Here is a 24298-nt window from a genome sequence, read left to right on the forward strand (position 1 = left end):
TGATAATAAACCCCAGATCAGAAAAAGAATCCACTTTATAAAAACACGTAACAAAAGAACCTGACATTACTCAACCTTCTGAAATGTTTAGCACAAATTAGTTGCAAATCGCCGAGACCCATTCAGAATAATGTCCAATGCATTTCTGTTTGCAGTAAAACTATGAGGCACTGTGAACAAACATTAAAACCTGATCTAAACACGGTTAACTGAAGTATGAGGTATTGTGAAACAGGAACCTTTTTTGGAATAGAGCAGTAATCACATTAAGTAAAATTGATCACATAAAAAAAATCTACCAAAAAAAAAAATGATGTCAATAATATAATTTTCTATGAGAAAATTTAAAACCTATAACATGGCAGTATATGACATTGTATAAACAAAAAATGACCACAAAATAGCAGCAAAACACAATGACAAAGATACAGAAAAGCAATGTTAATTCTTTTTTTTTTTTTCAATTCATGCTGGGAATTTATCCATAGCAGCTCAACAGAAAATGTGGGAGCATCCGCTCCTTTTTTTCTCCTTTTTAAAAACTTTTCTTTTTTTTTTTCCTTTTTTCTTTTTTTACAATCAACACCTTAGCGGCAGTTTCTCACATACATTTTGCCATCACATTCTCCTCAAGCATCAACTTCAACAGCTATGTCCACGTCCCTTCAGCTACCTTCTACAATAATAAAAGATACATAGCCAAGATGTGCAAATTTTCTATTTGTAGCTAAATTTAAAAAAAAAAAAAGGAAGGGGAAATACACTGGATTAAGATCTTTTTTTTTTCAAGTACACCAATTGTACAGTTTTAACTATGGTCCTTTCTCATGGTTAATGCTATTTTGAAAATATCTGGGCCAAATGTGTTACTGTCTTAAAATGTCCTAAATTCTTAGGAAGATGAACTTAACTGCAATATTGAGGGTAAAAAGAAAATTCTTATTTTGTTAGACTCAACGGGGCGATTTATTTTACAAATTATACTGGCCTTTCTGAACATCCTCTGCAATAAATATTCCTTTTAGCCTCAACTATAAATTATACATTTTAGTGTTTAAAAGCCTTCAGTTGTACAACATCTAGAGACCACTCTCAAAATATGCGTTCTATAGGTAAACCTTTCAGGCCCCTAAATTTATATTAACAAAATGAATTGGCACCAAAAAAAAAAAAAAATCATCTAAATATCTTTTCTATCAAAAAGGTTAGGAAGATATCCTGGCAATTTTGTGAATGCAATTTCTCTGACTGGAACACAACCTTCAGGTGAAAAAAAAAAAAAAAAGACCAAAAAACACACCTTTCCTCAACACCATAGTTAAATGCACTTGCTTTGCAATTCCAAGTTTGCACACAAGCACTTTATATATATATATATATTTATATATATATTTATATATATAATTTCCAAACCATTCCATTTGAAGAAAAAAATTCCCACACACAAAAAAGGAAGTATTTCCTATACCTAATGAACTGAAAGTGCTTTGAAATGGAATGGTTTTACAACTTATTTTTTTTAAGAGATAAGCTGTGGATTCAACCTGGACATAAGTAGGCTGTGTATCTTTTGGGTTAAAACTAGTATGTTTTATGTATACACAGGTAACTATAAAAAATAGGAAGGTTACAAAAATATATTATGTCACTATTGCAATTTCTCTTTATTGTTGGAACGTATGTTAACGCCTTTCTCCCGCCATGCTAAGGTGGAACTCTAGAAGGCTTATGCACAGGCAATCCACAGGCAGAGAAGATTAACATATAATAATGATGTATGCTAACATATACTAATGTAAAGATTACATTAACCATTTATAAGGTGAAGAGGCTAAACCTAAGAGAATAAAATAAACATTTACAGATGACTTATAAAGTGACTAAATGCATAAGCAAGCAAGATAGAGAAAAGCCTAGAACTGCATTAAAGCTATGCTTTTTAAAAGGGAAAACGCACACACAAACCCAGAACACAGAATCTATCTAAAAACACCCTCTTCTACTTTAAAAATGGTTGGCTTTTTAATATGCAAGAAACAAATCTAATACTCCCCTGGAGACATTGTGTGTTGCTTGTAATGCCTAGTCTGTAACATACATGCATACATACACACACATACGTATGCAGTACAAGTCCCTAGAGAGATCATGCAGATACTATTTTATTTTCTTTTTAAGACAGCTGGGGAATTAGGGAGGGTGAGTTGCCTGCTAAACTGATAAAGGGAAGGAAGGAATAGCAAGGAAAAAAGAATGAATAACATTTTCCCTTCTGGTATAAAAAGTTCTGGAGAAAAGGTTTCTGGGGAGAAGATCTTGATGCCAATTCCTTCTCAGATGCCCTTTTGTCATTTGCTGGAACAGCCAAGTAAATCCAATCACTGAAGTCCTCCTTAAATATTCACATCTCTAACATCAGTGGGTGTGCAGGAAAGATCAGCTTCCTCTTCAACAGTCTTTGTTTCTGAAGATATGTTGTGTTGTTGTGCCTGGCGAAGACTAGATTCAAGGAGAGATTCAATCTGTTCTTGGCAGGCTCGTAAACAATCCTGTAGATGTTTAAGAGAAAGGGACAGGGGAGGGACAATAAAATTTTCTTTAGCAAATAAAGGGAACTATCATATTCTTCCAAACAAAGGGCATGTACCATGGCTTCCAGCCACGTCATGGGATTTTTCCTCACTGTCTTCTGTTAGCGAGGAAAGAGGAATTCATTCCATTGGCAAATGCCATCCTGGCATCAAACAATCCCAAACTATTCTCCTAACTCAAAAGCCCAGCTCATGTGATAGACTTTCACTGGAGGCAGTTTTCAATAGTTGTTGATGTTTATTAGCTTTCTTCAAAAACTGTATTTGGACCTACTGGTTGAAGGTGGTACATAAAAGTACATGCATAGTCAGTCACCCTCCCTCCCTCCCTCTACATAAAAGTGCAGGATATTTGACCATAGGGAAAGATCAGCCACATGTATGATTTGGAGACACTGACTCATTAGGCCGAAGACAGAAATGTTAAGCCATCTGTTTAATCAGCAGACCTCACAAGCAACTCCAGACAATTTCTTGCCACCACTCTAAATAAAGAAACAATGGCTGCCTTCATTGCAAAATTGTTAACTTCCTATCTTGAATAAAGAAGTCTATCTGTAGTGTTTTTTTCCTGTGTAAATCAAAAATATTAGAGAGCAGCATGGGCAGGTTTCATGCTTCCAGATTTATCATTAAAAAACCCCAAACAAACAAATTAAAACACAGCCCTGAAGCCAAGACCAAAAAAAAAAAAAAAAAAAGGGGGTGAGTGGGTGGGGTGGGGCTGCGACCCAGTAGGAACCAATGTAAAATGTCGAGATCATTACCTTTATGGGTCTAAGCCATTGAGATCGTTTCTATCCCAATGTAAAAATTTATGACAGAGTATTTTAAACCAGACATACAATAACTTAATTTATAAAGAAGAAAAAGGGCTTTTCCTGCAATTGATAAAAATAAAAAATTAAGAATCAGAAACTTTCAGCAATCTATTCCAGATCATTCTCTGCAGCCACCTGCAGATCCAAATTCATCCTGCTGCTCACTGTAATGGAGCAAAACTGCCAAGCAATAAGAAAATTACTTCAAACGTGAGTGAATGCCAACACAATCCTGAATGAAAATTAATCTAACAATAACCATCCTGAAGATACCTGCAGGTACTCCAAAACCTTCTTTCTGATTCAGAAGTAGTACTCAAGCGAGTTCATCTGAACAATTGTGGCTAAGAATGTGCATATATATATGTTAGAAATTAAATGACAAATTTTCTTTTTTAATCCCTGTTGCTTTACAGAGCAACACAGTTGATTTCCAACTGTAGGAAAACAAAGAGCACAAGAACTTGAAACTCCAAAGCTAACAGATCAAACAATTATGTGAGTGTAGGCATTAATAACAGGGGATCAATTTGTAACTTCATTCTAAAAATAAGTTTCTTAATTCTGAAGATACTGTCTAGTGCCCCAGTGCATTTTATACTGAGAACAAGGTACTACAGGTAGTCCTCGGTTATTAACTGCCTTGTTTAGCAACCATTCACAGTTATGACAGTGATGAAAAAGTAACTTGTGACCAATGTTTGCATTTATGACCTTTGCAGGTCTGTAAAGCAAAGGAAAGCTGAAGTAAGATTGTAAACACAGTCATGGTTTCACTTAATGACTGCTTCACTTAACAGCCAAGTTGCCAGTCCCAATTGTGGTCGCTAAATGAGGACTACTTGTACTGTGACTTCAAAGCCATCTCCCAATCCAATATACTTCAGATATATTGGGTTACAATGCCTGATATCCCCCAAAAGCATGGGGAAGAATCACGACTGCTGAAGATGATGGATGCTATAGGCCTGGGAAGCCAAACTGAGATTCAGGGGCACCAATGGGCCTATAGAACATCTCCATTGGTGTCTATTTCCCCACCTGATTCTCAATATTTAAAAATTCCTTCATTAAAAAACAAAACAAAACAGAACACTTGAATGCTCCAGAACACGACAACAGCCTTCAGTTTCACTTTTCCTTCCAAAAATGCCTCTGGGCTTCAAATGGAGGCCAGAACCTTGATAAGTGGCTGCAGCCCAATGGGGGTTTTTTTGTAAGCATGTCCAACAAAAGTAAACAGGAGTGGTAGAGAAGCAGCAGCAAATGGCACTTACTTATGTCTCTCACAGCAGTTATTCTGTCAGACTGGGCAATGCCCCCCCCCCCTCCAGCAGCCATTTGGTGAGACTGCCTACAACCTACCATCAGGATTTCAAATGTGTTCACCACAACAAGGTGCTTGGAAATGCCTATTACAGAAAAATGCAATTGGAGGGTATCAGGCAGGCTTTTTATAAGATATATTGATAAAACAATAAGCAGGAAGAGCAAGTGTCTTCCTCAAAGAATCATCAATGTATTTCAGTGCATACATTTGATGGCATTAGTTGTTTCCTTGTTTCTGCAGCAGATCTGGGACTTCTCTGATAGAAACAGGCATTATCAGTTAGAAATTAAACACAGAAAAAATCCACCGATACGCATATTCATGTGTGCTGGTGCAACACCTTTCTTGGTACACAGCCACTGTGGTAATAGCTACCTTAAATGCACAAAACAAACAATCCCACAGTAGTTTGCTGAAGTTCCCTGGCCCCCTGTTTACTCCTGTCTCTAACAAACATTGTAAAAGCTTTTCTCAACATGTTTAACTCTGTGCATTAAGAACTTTGAAGTTTTCTTTTGGGATTGCCTTTTCTGATTTAACCTATGACATGCACTAGCCCTTGTGGCGAACCCAGTCTTCCATGATAAATTGCCGTCAAAAGTGTTAGGATGTGCATGACTGAAAATGAATGTTGCTCTCCTGAGATGGTGACCTGCCTGCTGTTTTCTTTCTTTTCTGTTTCAGTTCTGCCTTCAGAGGCTTCTTGGGTGATCTACCAGCTTTTCACTGATTCTACTGCCACAAGAACCTTCTCTACCACATAGCATTGGGATAAAATAAGATTAAAAATCCAAGCTTACAATTCCCTGCAAGGCTCTTCTAAGAGAGAGGGAGGTTAATCCTACCTCTAAGCAGATCAGACCATCAGTTACAGCTCACTGAAAACAAATAACCCTTGACCTTTACTGATTTAAACTCTAGTGTAATATTTCCTCTTGACAGAGACTCAGTATTTTAACTAGCAAAAAGAAACACTCCATGTCTTAAAGTCATTATGCCACAGATAGTTTCTCTGCTCTTTGCTTTTCCCAATGAAGACAGGAGGATGGGATATCCATTATATGAAATAAGTTTTTTCATCATAAATATCCCTCTTTAAATATCCAGAAGTTTTATCTCAAAAAGAAATGTAAAGAACAGACTTCCACCATATTTTTCCTCTCCTCTCCTCTCCCCCTCCCTACACTTCTTTCAGTTTCAGAAAGTCTGGGAAAGTTCTGAGGTTGCCTCAACCGTAACTATATGGCATATTCAGCAATTCCATACGGGGAAAACAGGATACATATTTCTCTCATGGTTCTGTTCCTGACTAATCAAGTGTGAAATGTTATCTTCCTAAGTTCTCTGTTGGAATTCAGTAGACTGTCTAAGATGAATACATAACCATATGATTGACAATGAAAAAAAATACCCCAAACCTAAAGAACAGCTGCAAACTATAAGTAAAATAATAGGGTGTCCAAGGCCTGTAACTTTCATAGTGTGTTTTACAGCTCAATACACAATCAGGGAGCAAACTGTCCCTTTTTGGTTCTACTCTTGGTAGTAGAACTAGAAATCATTTCTATCCCACTGCACTTCCAGGAAGCACTCCTACCTCCGCTTGAGCTTGGAAAGAAGAAACTATACAGGAAGTCCTTGTTTAATGATCCCTTGTTCAGCAACCATTTGAACTTGCGACACAGCTGAACAAGTGGTAGTTATGACCAATCCTTGAAGTTCTGGCTGTCAGTGCCTCCACAGTCACATGATTATGATCTGGGCACTCGGCACCTGGCTCATGATTATGATGCTGCACCATCCCATGGTCACATGACCACAATTTGTGACACTCTCTGCCAGCTTCCACAAGCAAAGTAAATGGGGAACCTGGCAGAAGTCAAAAGTCATGATCACATGAGGTCCTCCCTTAACAACTTTACCAACGGTAACCAGGGACTGCTGGAACTGCTGTTGCTAAGTGGCACAGTCATGTGATGTCATGCTTTACAACTGCACTGCTTAGCGACAGAAATTCCAGCCCCAATTACTGTTGTTAGGCAAGGACTACCTGTATTGTACAGGTGCCTATGATGTAGATAAATCCCAATCTTCCTTTGAAGTTTGAGTTGGGAATGAGAAGAAGATCATGATTAGTTTAAACCCTATTCCTTTTATTTATGGCTAAATCTGGATTTAACCCAATGAGGAATCTTGGAAGCAGCAAGCAAAATTCTTATTTTCTCCCAAGACTTCATGAAGTAGAACACAAGATACCCTCTGAAGTTTTCTGCGTATCAGAAAACATGGAGGGTAAGGGTGGCAGAAGGCCATATCTGAAGTAGAACACCCCACACGTTTTCTGTAATGCACAAATTCTGGTAAGGGGAATCTGTGCTGGGTACCTGGGGCAAAAAAAGAAAAAGCAGATGACAGAATGTAAATTTATGGCTGGTAGTGGTAAATTCAGAAATCATGTCTGTGGAATCCTGTTCTTGAGAAACCATTCCTGTATTATATTGGGTTGAGCCAGAGTTATATTAAGACAATAATTAATACTGTCAGTCACTGCTTCTGTTAATGAAGAAAGCAATATACTAGAATATACCGTTCTAACTGGAAACAGCTTTTATTGAAAGACTATAGTATTTTAATGAATTTCTAATTGCTAAGTATTTTATCTGGTAAATTGTATAAATGCTGTAGTGGAACAACAATCCTCTTTCATTAGGCTTTGGAGTTATAATATATTACAGTACTGCTACTGCATTATCAGCTCTGTTTATTATTTTTTACATGATTTTATTATTATCATGAGATGGGTGGTGTCTAAATTCAAAATATAAATAAATAAATAATGTGTCTTGAGTTGTCAATTGGTTTTATTTTTATCTTTCTAAGCTGCCCAGGGTCTCATGATTATGGCACAGAAATCCTGTAACACAACCATAAATATGAGAAAGTATCGTGCAGTTTTGTGAATTAAATCTGTATTTAAAACAAGATCACTTCATTCTGCTACTGGACCTAAGACATGTGTGTGTTGGATATAATTTTGGCCTATATATATATCTAGCCAACCTGAATAATAGCTACTAAAATGACATGTAGATTAAACTACATGCCTTCTAATTATCTCCTGGATTCTGCGCACACAGACCCATATGCAAATATATATTGAAGCAGAGAGTATATCAAACTGGCTGTAGTATAGCTACCATGATGTTCTATTGCATATAGGCTCAAAATGATCAGTGGATAAATCTCCTATGACTGGTTCTCACATATGACAGCAGCTTGAGGAGGAAGGAGATACCTCCATCAATATGGCATCTATCTCAGAATTACATGAAAAAGGGACTTCAACTTCACTCTCCAACCCCCATGATCATGATATAAAGAGTGTTGTTTCCCACTGTTCATATCCTGAGATTCTGATAAAGACCATGAGGAGGATAGAGCACAGGAAGAGTAGCTGTTCTCCCATGCTTCTTCCTCAGTGGGAAGAGAGATTTCAAGGAGGCACAGGCAGCAGCATCATACAGTAACTTAAACATTTGTAACTTAAAGCTTGCTTAAGCTAGTCCTGAGTTGGCAGCAAATTAGTTTGCTACTTCCACTAGTTTAAAAAATGATTGGGCTTAGGTAACAACAGAAAACATCAAAAAAAGAGGCAGCTTCAGCATTTATTGCCTACTTGGAATACAAACAAGATGCTCTATGGTTTGAGGAGGCCTGACAAACTCCAATTTATTTGTAAATAACACAGAAACCTAATCAAACTGACTTTTGCCTGGCATTTGTCTGAAGATGGGAAAATGGTCTAACGATGAGGTCAGAAGCCAAACTGATGGAAGATAGTTCAAGAGGGCTTACTGTTTTATCTGACTTCTAATTACCACAGATAAAGGCAAAATTGGAGTCCTAGAAATATAAATATGAACCATAAAGGAATTCCAATCAGATGCTATTAAACTGTGCAATTGTTTTCTCATAGTTAAAGGAAAATATTTAATTACAAAACTCTCAGATCCTTGGCCATCTATTCTAGGTAAGAGTCGGAAATGTGTTTCAAACCGTTCAAATGAAATTAACTGAAGAACACACCGTGTTTTACATTCTGAATTTCTTACACAGGCTTTTAATGGCACAACTATATGATAATCTTTGTATTATACTGGTCAAAGACCAAAATAAAGATTGACTGAATGTTATGGTAGAAAAAAAATATGTACAGACAGCAAGTTCGAGAAACTATAATAACTCACATTCTACCACTCATGATAATTCATCCTATATTAACCTAAAAATAGAAATCACAACAAAATCAAGCAACAAATGAGATTATCCTATCATTGTCATCATCATCACCTGATATTTACATTTCAAGGGATCCATTTTTGAAAAGCTCATCAAGGTTTTGCTTATGACTCTCCTGCATGCTCTCAAAGTCTGTATCACTGATCTATGCTGCTTTTTTCTCTAAAATTTGAAGAAAACTTTTTAAAATGGCTTCCAACACAGCTTTGGGGAAAGGTCAGATAAGAGCCTATGTCATTTAGGTGCAGTATGATTCAGTTGCAAACCCTAATGATGGCTATGCATGAGAAAGTCCTGCCTGAAACTCTGGGAAACTGCTGCTACGTGGCTCACAGACAAATTGAACAGAGTTGATGGATAAAGGTCTTTTTTTCAGCCATATGGTGGTTCTACAATTGAGAAACTGCTTTTGGGAAAATATGAAACAGGTAAAAAATGAAAATAGCACTTGCCTTTATTGAAGCAAGCTTAATTCAGCAGAACTGAACATTCACATTCTTTTATTTAATGTATTTTTCAGAGGCAATATAGAAGTATGCTTCAATCAACTTACAACATTGAGCAGTTTGGAAATATACAAACTGATCAATCCCTTCAAAAGTTCTTTTTTTAATCAGAGAACCTCATGCTAGTTGCCTTAATCATACCTCTGCATGACTGCAGTGTGAACTGAATCTGTACAAAATTCTTTGTAAGGCTCCAAAGCATGTGCTAAATAATAATCTTGCAGTTGACAATGATGGAAATATGAATAAATGGTATGGAATGGAAGAAACAAGCAAGCCATGGGGGCAGAAACATTTTGAGCTTCCCTGTTTTGATAAAAATAATAATAATAATAAGCATGATGATGATGATGATGATGACGATGATGAATTGCTGTGAATACAAAACAGGGAACTATGGATCACAGCTCCTTCAAACAATGTTCTGTCAGATGACTTCTAAATTATCATGACGTGGGTCCAAAGAGACCTGAAATCTGAGTTTGAGAAAACTGGTGCTGCTTTTTATAAAGCAGTGACAACTGAAGGGATCTGGTGCTTGAAATCCAACACATCTGGGTGCACCAGGTTGGGGAAGGCTGTTCAAAAGCAGTTCTCATGTGTCTATGCAAGAGTTTAGACCAGAAATAGAGCATCCTTGGATTTAGTCTTATCTTTCTGTAACAATAATATAGTACTCTAGCCTAAAATTAAAACAGCTCTTCTGTGAGTAGCACACCTTTCCAGGTAAAGTGGAAAACACCTTCCTCAGGTCGAGTGAAATCCATAGACTGAGGCCCTTTGTTCCCAGCGATAAAGCTCCTCTTTAAAAAAAGAAGCTTTGCCCTTGATCAGGTCATACGGAAAGGCACTGTTACATCTGGTCAGAAGTATGTCATGTGACAGGGTCTAACACAAATGTAGGAATCAAGAAGGCTTAAATATGATTTTCTTTTGAAGTCAGATAACAGGCTGGGGGCACATTTGGAATTTTGAGAACATGTATTAGGGGCAAAATGGCTTCTATTGAAGACATGGCTGTTCACAAAATGGCTGCCATACGGTAGGCATGGCCAATCCCAAAACAGTCACACTCACTGCTCAGAAGAAAGTGAATTAGATCCCTACAAGATGCTCTCTACTATCCCACTAGAACTTTGTATGACTTCACAGTATTTCCCAGTATGCTGACTTCTCATTACATTTTACTAGAAGAACATTTTTTAAAAGTCACCTTGGAAAGGATTTTAGTGGGCACTATTTCAGAACCCAGGATGAACACTGGTCCTTGCAGGCACCATGTCGCCTACCCTGGTATTACCAATATAGTAAATCACTTCATTCCTGCTAATTCTCCAGGAAACAAAAGAACTAAACTGCTTGTAGTTGCTGGAACAACTCTGCTCTCTTATTTGAACATTTCAAACAGCCTAAGATTTCCACGGTGAATTCAGACAGATGAAAACTGAACATTTTTAAGATACATCCTTCTAAAAAATAGTCACTCCATTAAAATAAATGGGACTACAGTTGAAATAAGAATTCTGAGAATAGCTGATGAATTTTTTGTAAAGTTGCAGAGAAAGACCTCCATGTATTAAGCACCATCTCTGCATATCATCAAAAATACTGTGCTTAATTCAGCAGTCCTGAAAAGATGTTCTTAAAAGTGACTAAAGGAGTACCCATCAGTGCTGGCTAAATGGCACCCTAACATCTTGAACCCACATAGGCTTTCAGACAGAACGTTCTTAGCAGGGCCGCCACAATCTGGTGTGTAAATTGTGCATTGCACAAGGGCACCACATGGGGTATGGTGGGGTGCCAGTTGCCCCCCCCAAAAGCAATATTAACAACACAGGCTTGTTGACATTGTGCATGTGCACTTGGCCACTGAGACTGAGACAGAACCTATATTGATGACCCGGCAAGCCCTTGCATAATTATATTTAATAAATCTTGAATATTAAAAAAATTGTTGGGGAATTCTGCATAAAGATGTCTTGTATGCCAGCAGTGACCCTGATTCTTAGCACTACTATCTATACTAATACTATAGTAGTACTAAGTACTAACTGTTTTTCCCTGCCTGGCTCTTTTTCATTTTTGTAATACAGATGATAGAGGGGAAACTTCAGATAGAAAATTATGAGGAAGTCAGGATCCTCCATAAAACAATGTGAATCACACACAGGGTGACTATTAAAAAAATTTGTTTAGAGCTATTCTGAAGGATCCTCAACATTACTCCAAAATACGTTGTCTTGCTGTCAGTGGAATGCAATTTCCATTAAACTAAACACATCTTTATGGGCCTCATTTGGTCCTAATTTGGCAGCAAATTGAAAGCCTACAAGGTAGCAGAGCCTTGTCCCCAAAATGGCATTTTGAATTACACAGACAGCTTGCCCTAGGCAAACTTGTTAAGCCACCCTTTTGCTGCATACTGAGATGATGAACTTCAGGACAGGCAAACTGGGATTCATGTTCTTTACACTAAGTGCACATAATCCTGACAAAACTTTGCCCTCAGTCCACATCAAAAAATCAAGGGGGGGGGGAAGTGTTTGAGAAATACTGTACCATAATAAATCTATCCATAATCTAGAGATGAAGCAAAGTTTGCCATCAAAATGCCTCAATATATTATTCCTCATGATCTTTTAGTATGTTTGGGGGCCTATGTGATTGTCCTCTATCTACAATTCTCAGGGGAGACCCTGGAAAGAGGGGGTAGGGTGGGGCATAACACACAATGGGCACCTCAGAATCTGCTCAGAGTAAGAGATCCTGGAAAAGAGACGGAGGGAAGGGTTTCTTATTTGGTCTCCTCCTCCTCCTCACACAATGCCATTACTAGCTGCTCCATTAGAAGGATCCTCAAAGTTTGGTCTTCAATAATATGCACTGTATTTTTATTTAAAATTGCTCTTACTGCTTGTAAGAAAGACACTTTAGGAGGACTGTTATCCCGAATAGTTGGATAATATCCACAACATTTTAGGGATATATGATGGCTTTAGCCATGCCTCAAGATTTGGAGGAAAACCATAGGGCTAGTTTTATTTCATACATTGTTGGCATTTGGAGACCTCACAAGAACCTTTTCCAAGCATCTATTTACTGGGTTCTCACATTGTTCCAAAACAAAGCTAAACTCTGTCTTAAGTTCACACACCATTATAGCATGGATCATTGACTTTAGGTCTCCCTTGTAGGCGCCTTTCCTGCCCATTCATTCATGAAAGGTTTATTGCTCACCAGTTACTGATGAGCATCTCCAGGAAGCTTTGGGGTGGGGGCGGCAGGAAAAGGACCATCCAAGTGTTCTCAAAATTACGGGACATATTTTTGGTGCACTTGTTAAGAGGAAGGCTGAGGGAGAAGTAATTCAGCATTATTTTCTGTAGAGGCTCCCTAGCAGTAAACCAATCATATAATTAGAATATTCTTAGGAATGGGGTCTTCTCCTTTTTAATCATTTACAGTACAGAGAATCTTCTGAGCAGTTAAATAAAATTAAAGATACTATTAAGTTTGCTCATTGCAATAACTATTTTCTCCCCTTATTTTAAGTGTAGCTTTCTTCTGCACTGCAATTTCCTTTAAAACAAATCAATACAGCCTTGATTTAAGAGTTCCTTTTCCTCTTTCTTCGTGCTTAAGTTTAGAACAAGTGGTGCCTTTTCAGCCCATACAATCTGGTATTACATCTGCCGTATTACATCTGCCGTATTACATCAGCATGAGAAAACCACTGAAGACAAGATGACTTACTGCAAAGCATCCTCCTTAACTGCTGTGTATTTTAATTTTTGCATTTATGATGGAACTTTGTTTTTAATTTATTTTAAGTTTGCTGCCCAGAGTCACTTGGTGAGATGAGCAGACATACAAACTGAATGAGCGAATGAATGAATGAGTAAATAAATAAATAAATAAATAAAGCAACCTTTCCACCTTTGCATGACTGGAATCCACAAACAGAACGAACACCATGTGGAGGCACACAGATATACTGCATCAATTTAAACACAAATCAGAATTCAGTTACAGCAAAAAAGGCTTACTTGAGGATCAAGAATCACTTACCGGATCACATTTGATAACTTTTGATAGGAAAGGTGTGAGGCATTGATAAGAGAGAAAAGAATTAGTGTTTCCAAGGTGAAGACCTTGCACAGCTGCTACCACACTACCGGCTGCGATCATGGAAGGTGGGTTTGAAATAAACTTAACATCTGCCAGAAAACAAAAACAAAGAGATGTTACTGTACAAACCATTCTTGTGGATGCAAGTAAAAGAAAAATAACACTTAAGTGGTAGACACCTGACAATTTAAAGGTGCAGCCTATGATAACTTAAAACACAGAAGACCATATTCCAATATTCATAGGCATTTAGGCATCTTGTTATTCCTAGGACACCTCCCTGGATTAGTTCTGGTCTCCTTATAAATAATCCCAAGTAAGTCAACCTACTAGAATTAAGGTAAACTTACCCAAATAATTTGCTTCCATCAATGACAAAGCATCTGGTAGCTATGTTAGGACTAACAGATCTGGGCTGCAAAAATCTGGAAGAGCACTAGATGGCGGTAAATAAATTGTTACTGCCATCTAGTGGTTGTGTGGAACTTTGCAAGCTATATTTGACAGTCTCCAACAAGATAGAATGGGGATTTGTGGTTAGGCCTTACTGCATCAAACCTGAGTAGTTGGGTTAAAACTTGAGCATAACTTTTTCTTTCCACTGCAATTCCTTCTCTGACAGCTGAATGTACAGATCTCAACACTGTCCATTTCTAAAAGTTTCCCCATTTCCTTTTCTATTCAAGCATATTTTTCTTTAATTTGTGAGTTCTACGCAAAACAGCATCTTCCAGACCAATTATATATTTACTCAGAAGAAAAGAACTTGGTCAAATTTATCCTGGAGTAAGAGCAGCCTTGCAGTCTAGGCACATATCCTTTTTGATCCAGGTATCCTCATCACATAATCTCACAGTCCTCTCTAAGGAAAAGTCAGACTAACCCCACCAAACTGCCAACATTCCCCAACCTCCAAGTACAGAAACTAGATTTAAACGAACACTTCCTTTTGCAAAGGCTGTGCTTCACCCTTTTCTCTTATCAGCAACTGCCTGCTAGCCTGGCAACAGGGATGTAATGTAAATGTGGTGTAGCTAAGTGGAGGGGGACCCACGAATTGGCAGATAATCAGTTACATTCTGATGTGACACCCTGCTGACAAGAACTTGGGCCAATTTCCAAGCTGCATTGCTGTAGGTCTTGGTATAAAACCACTCCTGTGATTGATTGGCCTATAACTGCCATAAAAAATGTTATTCCTTCTTACAACAACAAAAGTAATCATTTGCATTTTTAGGCTAAAATTCCTTCTTCTAAGCAAGAGGATTTGATTCACGCTTACATCTGACCATGACTGAGAGCTAAAAGAAGTGGAGCACGGCTTAGTTGTTCTTAGTATAATTAATAAATGCTATCCGATCAGCATCAGCTTAAGAAAATGTTCTTAGCAGCCTGTATAACCAATGAATCTTTTTAACTCTGATCCCAATATCATTAAAACTAGACCACACTGGACAGTTCCTTAATTATTTCAATGCTTCAACTGTGATTCTATGCTGCCAAGAATGCTTTAAATGACCTGAAGATCTGTGTTTAAAATAATTTGATATGTAAATTTCTATCACTTTTGAGATAATATATGTAACTTAAGGACACATGTGAACATTTTATCCACCACACTGCATCACAGTAATATAAAACCCTTTTCTTCTTTTAGAAGTGGGCAGATCCAACATTGTAAGCCTACAATGGGACTTCCCTTCTAACATTCCACCTCAAATTTTATCTATTAACTAAATATATTCGATCTAGTGAATCCTCCATCTTCTGGAATAGATGAATTTATAGAGTGAGAAGGACTCTCCCCATTTCTTTTATAATCTATTTCATCAGTAGCAGGAATTAATTTTATGCCACTCAGTCAGCAAAGGTAACAATTCCAAGTTAACACAATCTGCTCTTAATACTGGTCCTTTATCTGAAGAAAGAAGGCAATTCATAATGCAGTAATACTAGAAGTGCAACATATAATTGCCCATCCTGAAGGTGTCGAATCATTGCATTTTAAATTTATTTAATCATCTTATATGGCTGCCCAACCCACAACTGCTACTCTGTACAACATCAGTTTAAATTCAAGTAAACAAAAAAATGACCCCCACCCAAAAAAATAGAAAGATGCAATACATCAGAGGCCAACCACATTCTTTGAACCTTTACAAAATAGGTTCATTCAATATCCAGGAAAAGAGCCAGATTTTCAGCAGGGTTGGGGCCATCCAAATTGTTTGTATGTGTGAAGGGGGAAGGGGACGTTGTTCCACAGGTGAGGGCCCCCACCAGAGATGGTCCATCCCCTGGGTCCCATCAGATTGCATTGTTTCATAAAGGGACCCAATGCATGCACGCCCACCAGACAGATCTTATGGGACAGGCAGAGATAATCAGATAGGTGGTTCCACAAATAATGTGGTCCTGTGCCTTGAAGGGCTTTTTAGGTGGTAACCAACATCTTGAATTGTATCTGGAAGCCTGCTTGGGGCCACTGCAGCTCACAAAGTAGTGATGTTAAACAGGGGTACACCCGACTACCTGCAATGTGGCCTTCTGAACCAGTTGTAACTTCCAACAGCAGCCCCGTAAGGAGTGCAAAGATTCCTTCAGACAATGTTTCCAATCTGATGCTTTCTAAGTGGTGGAATTACAACTCCCAAATTCACATACAAATGTTTAGGAATGACATAGTCAATATGTGGTATTTGTTAAATACTATTTGATGTCTGAGATTCTTATTTTGTAGAGGTCTGAACTACTGTTAGTGTGTGTACTATATGTGCATCTGTGTAGACTTTGTAAGAAGTAAGTTTAGATAATTTCCAATTTTACTCATTTCAAGCATTCTGATCAAACACATGGTCGCTGTTGTTAAAAGAAATACAGAAGACATTTTATTCATCAAATATCATTTTCCCAATTTTGAAGGATTGTTTTAGTATTTTTTCCCCTTTCGATCTGAAAGAAAGCATTCTGTATTTAAAAGACAAATCCATCACAGATCACATTAAGATGATCACACAAGCACCTTTGGGAATCCATTAAAACAACAACAACAAACACCTTCCTTTTAAAATGGCAATAAACGAGAACATGAATTCCTAGTCACACTTTTTCTTTCCGAGATGGGAAAAGTGATAATGAAGTTTAAATGACCAGTTTGTGTCTGTCCCCATAACCACCCCATGTTCCCATAACAAGCCGCATGGACAGACTTTTTTTTGTTGCGACCCAACAAGGAATTATTTGTGGCAGAGACCACTAATTTCAGCATATTAATCAGGGGGCCCCTCTTGGCTGTAATTGGATGCCCGCAAGTGAAGAGCGTGGCATCATTGTCAGCCTTCATCGCCTCATCTTGCACTATTGAACGCTCCAGAACAAGGGGGCTTCGGTGAGATGAATTAGACCTGACATAGCTACAATGGGGAAGAGGCCCCCTCAATTGAAGCACACATCCCCAGCAGCCTATCTGAGACTTCATCCAAAAAGAATAAACAACTTCAGTGTGGTTAAAAAAAGAGGAGGGGTGGCGGAGGGAGAAGAATGCCAGCCACCCTGAAGGGAAGACAAAGCAGGCATCTAGGCGCTGTAGCGCTTTAAAAAAATTCCTAACAAGGCAAGTCACCCCCTTTTCCTTTTTCAATGGAGCAGCAATTCCATCTGTCTGGAGAGCCGGGGGCTATGAATGAAAATCTTTTCATTGAGCCAAATCAAAACTCTGAACATAAATCACCGGCTGCAAGATTCAACAAGTTCCAACTGGTCACATACCTTGAGACTTCAAATTTTTAAAAGCCCTGAGAATGGAACAACTAGGGCAAGCAAGGTTTCAAAGGGAACAACTTTTATCCAGGAAAATCAATAATAGCAAATCATCATCATCATCATCCTGATTATGCCTAGGCAACCAGACGAACACAATGAAAAATGGTCACGCCCAATATTTATTCCTATTAATCATTTGGCTTTTATGTGCAAGAGCTTCTCTTAGCAGCGGTCTCAGCATCACTTTTACTTTATGTTATTGCTGCCCTGATTTGCAAGTCCTTATTCACTTAAGCGAAACAACTCAGGACTTTCCTCCCCAAAAATGTATCTTTGGTGAAAACATATACGAAACAAAACACTGCAAAATAATCCAGCTGGACCAGGCACATAGCTGAAAGAGGAGATACATTTCTTTTTATCGTCACTTTTACTTTTAATCTTCTTTGTATCCAACACAAAGCCACACTCACGCAACTCTTCCATCTCGTTTTCTCTTCCCCTACCTTCACCTCATGTAAACTATTTTCTTCCAGTATTAAACTTGAGCAATGTTGTGTTGGAACTTCCTCCAAGGGGCCTCTTCCTTACATATTTGCGCTCTAAAGAATCGCCAGTCGTCAAATAGATTATTCCTACAATGAGCTTTGAATGAAACTTCCATCAGTTGCAAATGAAAAGGAGTTTGTAACTCATCCAGATGAAAACTTGGCAAATTAGACGAGGGCGACACAGACATGGCAAATCCTCAATGTGCTACAGAAAAGACAAACACCCACATCTTGGTCTAGGCATCCCCAATTAATCTAATGACTACTAAGGATAAATTTGCTAACATAAAACCCTATTAAGTAATGTTGACTTAGGCAAAATTCACACTGACTTTCTTGGGGTTGGGGGCTCCCTTGTTGACCTCCACACTTCCTTTAAGCTTGTGTAAAACGTTTCTGGACAAGGTTTGCATTCATCAATTCATTTTCCGTATGGGCATTTAGAACAATGTTTAAGATAGGCTTCAAGACCTGCCTTCTAAAGAGAAACATAACAACGCTGACAGCAGATCAAAGTACTTGGCCCTTTGCAAGCCTCCAACCTTTGAACTATTCTTGTTTTCATCATTGTGGGACTCTTTCTGCCAGTGGCACAATCCAGGTTAAATATCCCCATACCCTAAAGAAAAGGCCGGGCAGGCATTTGAAAGGAAGAGTCTATTAAACTAACACCATGGCTGCAAATGAGGCTGATAAAAAGCCTGTGTTTTTTTTATATATATTTAAAAAAATGTTCTAAGGATTTTAAGGGCTTGGCAAAGAACACATTTCCCAGAAATCCCTAAGCCACCTTCTCCCTTTGGTAGCTAAGCTTGGGAAGCAGGGTAAGCTTGAAAAATGCCTAATATTTACGTATTTTCTGTGGCTAGCTTTCCAAACCAGACTGCAGTGGAGAGACCATTTAAAACCTTTTTTTTAAAAAACGATTTGCTATTTTTCTTGGATCCTTCTACCAATTTCATTTCAGGTGTGACATCACAAGCACTGCTGAGCATTACCTCTGGCGCCAACTTGGCCCTTGGAATTTATATGCCTTTCAGGTTTCCAGTCTCAGATAAATCTTAAATTTTCCTGTGCCCATCTGGGATCTGATGAGTCATATACATACAAATCAATCTGTGCAATCCTGGTATGCGTGACTTTTAAAAACATTCAACTGGACCCTCCAGGTATGTTGTAACTGCAAGTCCCAGCCAGCATATCTCGAAGGACCCAGACTGGAGTAGGTTGTATGAGATCCTTGCTAGTCAACCTTACAAGCATTTGAAAGAACACATACCCAGGTTGTCTTGTTCTTTAGTTGTTCTAGAGCTTGCCTAATTACTCATTTTTTTCTCTGCTTTGGCACTTTCTCCTCTCTGGCCTACCCCACTTTGTTCTTTTTTTAAAAAAAGCAGCAGCTGGTCTACCTGGACATCGGGAATATAGTGTTGCATTTCTGACCCCCTGCTCCTGGTTGTTTGAGTGGGTGTGGCAGCAGCAATCAAGGAAATGAAACGACAGCAAGAAAAGTTTGGAGGAGCTGGAGAATGTAGACATGCGCAGACACACACATTGCCCTTGAAACCCAACACCAGGCCTCTCTGTGAAATCCTAGAGCTTAGTCAGTGTCTCTAGCTCCTCCTGAGGCTTTAAGTGCACATGGCTGCAGCCAAGCACGTGGTGAGACTCAACTCCTAGCCAGCAAACTTTTATAGTACCCACTTCTTGTTTCTCCTGGAAAGGAGAAATGCAGTTAAAGAATTCAGGTGGGAAAACCATAAACCGGGAAAGGACAAGAATGAAATATGAGGTTCCAGGGAAAACCTGATGTATGCTTGTAACCCTGAATACATTCTAAACAGTAATGCACCAGCTTTCAAGTCCTGCCAGCCTAGTGGCTTTGGTGCTTTACAGCCATTTACCCATTCCTGCCAGCTGAGCTGCCAACCCCCTGCTCTGACACCACAGTTCACAAAGCACCAACTTCAGCCTTGAAGCCATCCAGAAAGGCCACTTGTAGAGGCCAACTCACCTTTAGCAAAGTAATCCAGGTGCTGGGAGCAAGCTAATGTTCTGTGCAAGCATTAGCTATGCTGAACTACTGCCACCCATTTTATAGGGTGCACTATAAGAATTCTGGACAGTGGAAAAGGGAAGCGGGTGCATTTGCTGGGGCACATAGAAACATAACACGCCTTCGGAGAGTGCAAGGCTCATACCTGTTGCACAGAGAGCCACAAAAGTCTGGGCGTGTTTACGGATGATCTGCTTGCTGTCCTCAGCCACAGGCATTTTATTTAGAAAATGTTCAATAAAATCGTGAGGAGTCATGGCAGCCAGATTCCATTTCAGCTTATTCACCAGAAGCAGTTCCATTTGCTGGGTTTGGGGGAACAGAAGAGAAGAAGGAACAAGAAAAAGTATGTGGTTACGAAGTTCTCTTTATAAATAGTTAGGCACACAACTTTTGTGGTCTTCTCACCCTGGTACTACATCGCTTTAGTTTAGGTCCTCTGCTTCAGGCAACAGAAACTGAACCCTTGCCGAATTCAGCAGCAACCATAGTGCCACCAGAGAAAAACAAATAGCCAAGGTAGGTGCCTTTCCAGATGAAAATTACATAATTCTGTTCCTTCCCCCCACCATTTCCTGGCGCTATCATCAGCCAGCTGTTTTGAACCAGTGTGCGTTAACCAGGCAAATTGTTCAAATTAACACAAGAGGGCGCCAGCCACTCATTTTATCCCATATCTTGTTACTGTATTTTTCCTAGAGTGAATAATAAGGATTTAACATATTAGGACATTTTCATTCAATTAATCTACTGCACCATGTGGGCTGCAGCTGCCCAGGGGTTGACTAATATCCCAAGACTAAATGCATCTACTTGTTTCCCCATCCCCCAAGAAAATGCCTGGTTTAGTGGTCTGATTCTGATGTACGTTCACTTGAGAATAAATGTGCTTGAGTTCAATGGGACTTGCCTCTCTACAGTGTGGTTATAAGATTGCAGTTCAGCTTTCATTTCAAAACAGGGGGTACGCTTATATATTCCATTTTATCCGGGAAGTCTAAGAACTTGCATATTTAACGACTGAAAGAATTCTAATGGGAAAACCATGCCATCTCAGACAAAAAGGACTGTCTGGAGAATGGAAGAAGTTTTAAAAAAATCTACTGCCTTTGTGTAATTTGTTGCTCCCCAACGAAATAAAAAACAGGAAATTACCAGTAATTCATTAGGTCTAATGGAGTTATCAGTGTAAATACACAGTTTTTCTGCTGTTAGAGGAATAGTTTCCTTCATTTTTGAAGCCACAAACATACAGGTAGCTCCAAGTAGTTGCAAGCGGCTTTTCTTGATGGGTTCAAAAGAGAGATATCGGTCCAAATAATTCATCGCCAAGGGGAAAACCTCCTCTTCACATTTCTGTTCCTCACAAACCTGCAAGGAAGGGGAAAAAGGGGGGGGAAAAAAAGAGAGACATGCTAGAAAGCTTTTACTCCCTGAATCAAGTTGGTTTCTTTCCTTTCTGATAACGAATATATTTTTAGGGGGCAGAGAGCAAAAGAAAAAAATAACCCACAAATTAATTGAGCATCCTTTATTTAGTTAATTTTTTTAAAAAAGTACGAAAACAGTGGTATGTAGAAGAAGTGAAAGAGAAAGTCGCAAGAGAAGAAAATGTGCCTTTCGGAAACGTGGTTGGACATTTGGGTGAAATGAAGAAAATAGGTGTCCGAGACCCCACGATTTACCAACAGGCAACCCCAAGGAAGCAATCAGGGCTTCAAAATGTTGGGGGGCATATGCCTTGGTGCCCCCTATTGGTTCCATTTGGCTTGAGTGCGGCTGATCCCCCCCCCTTTGCTCGAGACACAAAGGTGGCGTCGAGAGGCAGCTGCAAGCTTTTTCCCCAGACGTCATCTTTTCAAAAAATATTTAAAAATATTTAAAAAATCAGCAGCGCCCCCCAAATTGGCTGAAAACACCCCCCAGGGGATCCTTTACCGATCCCCATTGGGACGGGACAGGAGTGCCTTACAAAAAGACCTCCCCGAAGTCAAACTCCAAGACCCCCCATTCCTCTTCTCTCTCTTCCTAGAGAAGCAGCGTGCGACATTTGCTTGCACCCAGGCTTTCAAAAATTAATTAAAAATAGTTCGCAAGCACGCAGAGCTTCGGGAAAGGGCTGAAAATATAGCCCAGCCTGTCCTGATTTTGCTGGGACCCCTTTGAAACGTGTCTCAAGGGGGAAACGCGAAACCCACACTGTTTTTTGCCGGGCGACCTTGCCGACAAGTTTCTGTAGCAAAAGCATGTCTTCCAAGGGGGGGGGGGAAGGGAAAGGAAGAGACTAAAGCCTCCCTCTGCTCTGAACAAAGGAAAGTTTCAACCAGCCGCTCCCCGAGATTTGGAAGCCAAGATCCCGATCCCTCGGTCCGGTGGCCCCGCGGGGACCCCACTTTTCTCCGCCGAGCTTTTCCCTTTCTAATTATTAATAAACACTTGGCCTTTGCAATAAAAGAACAAAGATGGCGCATAATACTGGCACTAGGAGCACTTGCATACGTGTCCATGGATATTAATTTAAAATAAAATCCCCATCAAATGCATGGCCAGCACGAGGGGCCGCCGAAGAACCCGGAGGGGGTATTCTGGGTTCGCGGGCTCTAATGTTACCGCCTTTGGGAATCCATAGAGCCACAAGAGGGGTGTGTGCGTTGGGGGAGGGCGCCTTCGGAAACTTCCAAAACTTACTTTTGCACCCCCGCTTTTGCCCGGATTCATGCCAGAGGGGTTCCCGAGCTCCGAGCGGGCTGACAGGGCGCGCGATCGGCATTCCGCGTCCTCCAGCCCGAGTCCCTGCAGCCGAAGAGAAGCAGCCCGGCCGCTGGGAGGGGGCGAAGGAGACCTCTCCTCCGCGAGATCTTTTAGGGTGCAGGAAACAGGGCTTGGGGTTAGGAGAGGAAGAAGGGGGGACGCCTAGACGCAAGGATCGCTTTATTTCTGGAAAGCCCGAAACTTTTGCAAAGCACGTTTACCTCCAACATCCAAGTGGCCACTATTTTCCTCATATATGGTAAGATCTCCTTTTGCACGCACTTGAAGTAGGAGACCGAGGGCGAGCAAGTCTCCTCCGCCTTCAGCATAGTCTGCAAGACCCTGTCATTGAGGAGGTTGGCATCTTGGTACGCTCTCCGGATGGTCTCGACTTCACAGCAGAGCAGCTGATGTTCCATGTCTTCTTCTGCCGCCGCCGCCGCCGCCGCCGCCTCCACCAGCGCCGCCGCCGCCGCCTTTCTACTTCTTCCTCTTCCTCTTCTTCCTCTTCCTCTTCTTCTTCTTCTTCTGCGGGCTCCAAGGGCTGAGTCAGTGTGTTCTGGCGCTCCCCCTGAGTCCCTCAGATGCTGCTCGCTGCCGCCGCCGCTGCTGCTGCTGCCGTTGCTGCTGCTGCTACTGCTACAGCCCTCTGGAGGCTGCAAAACTTTCTAACTTCCAACAAAACTCTCCTGTATGAGTGCCCGTGACGTTACTGTTGTTAAGCAGAGATCAAAGCGCGAAGAGAGAATGCGAAAAAGAGGGGGAGAAGGAGCGAAGCCAAAAGCAGGGGGCCGAGCCGTAAAGCCATCCCATAGGCTTCAAGTCCTTCCCCTTTGCTTAGCTGAACAGACGCAGGGCTAAATTTTAATGCAAATGCAAATGAGGACAAGGACTCGCTTTCTTTTCTTTTCGCTCTCTTTTTAGGGGGAAGGAGCGAAGTGGTGGGGGAAGCCCAAATTGCTCCCCCCCCTCCCCGATCAGGCAGAATTTCTTAAAAATGGAGAGGGCTCCGCGAGGCGAATGATGAATGAGGCTAGGCCACACACAGGCATGTTGGGGCAGAATATGGGCTGGAAGACGGGCTCCGGGTGCCTTTTTTCAAGGGAAGGCACACCACCGCCCCGGTTTCGCGGGAGCACCAGGACCTGGATAGCTAAGTTCTGATTTTTCCTTTCCCCCTCCTTTTTTTATTAGAACCCCGCCATTTTCAGGAAAAGGTTCGGAATGAAAGGGCGGTAGTTGTCAGAGTTTCCCCCTCCGTGGATTAGCACTCCCGGCGATCCAGAATGTTTGCTTTGCGCTTATGTATCTGCTTGCTCTCCTCTAATGTTGAAGGCGACCACCCTGTTCCTCAGCGCAACCCTCCGCGGTGCCGGGGGACTGAGCTTGCACAAGGCTGCGCTCAAGCTCCAGGATGTCACTCTGCTCCTTGCAGGAGGGCATCTCGCCCGCGGTGGCCCGAAGCAGCGTTATGGCCCCAGCAAGGGCATTTGCTTGGTG

The 24298-nt window shown here is 40.3% G+C and overlaps 1 protein-coding gene across 2 annotated transcripts; it reads right to left on the reverse strand.

Moving 5' to 3' along the window:
• Positions 1-445: 445 nt before the first annotated feature.
• CCND1 (cyclin D1) lies at positions 446-23550 on the reverse strand. Of its 2 annotated transcripts, none has more exons than XM_007425530.4 (5): positions 23020-23550; positions 21203-21418; positions 20193-20352; positions 13619-13767; positions 446-2549 (listed from the first exon to the last, which is right to left on the reverse strand). In XM_007425530.4, the coding sequence occupies exons 1-5, from the start codon at positions 23215-23217 to the stop codon at positions 2394-2396; spliced, it is 879 nt and encodes a 292-aa protein (XP_007425592.1). In that variant the 5' UTR covers positions 23218-23550; the 3' UTR covers positions 446-2393. The 2 variants fall into 2 exon arrangements, with proteins under 2 accessions (XP_007425592.1, XP_088001940.1); XM_088145814.1 differs by lacking the exon at positions 23020-23550 and adding an exon at positions 22736-22975.
• Positions 23551-24298: the final 748 nt, after the last annotated feature.

This window comes from Python bivittatus, unplaced genomic scaffold (genome assembly GCF_059951505.1).
Source record: "Python bivittatus isolate LINGU-HERP-01145 unplaced genomic scaffold, Pbiv_v1 ctg000480_np1212, whole genome shotgun sequence".
NCBI lineage: Eukaryota > Metazoa > Chordata > Lepidosauria > Squamata > Pythonidae > Python > Python bivittatus.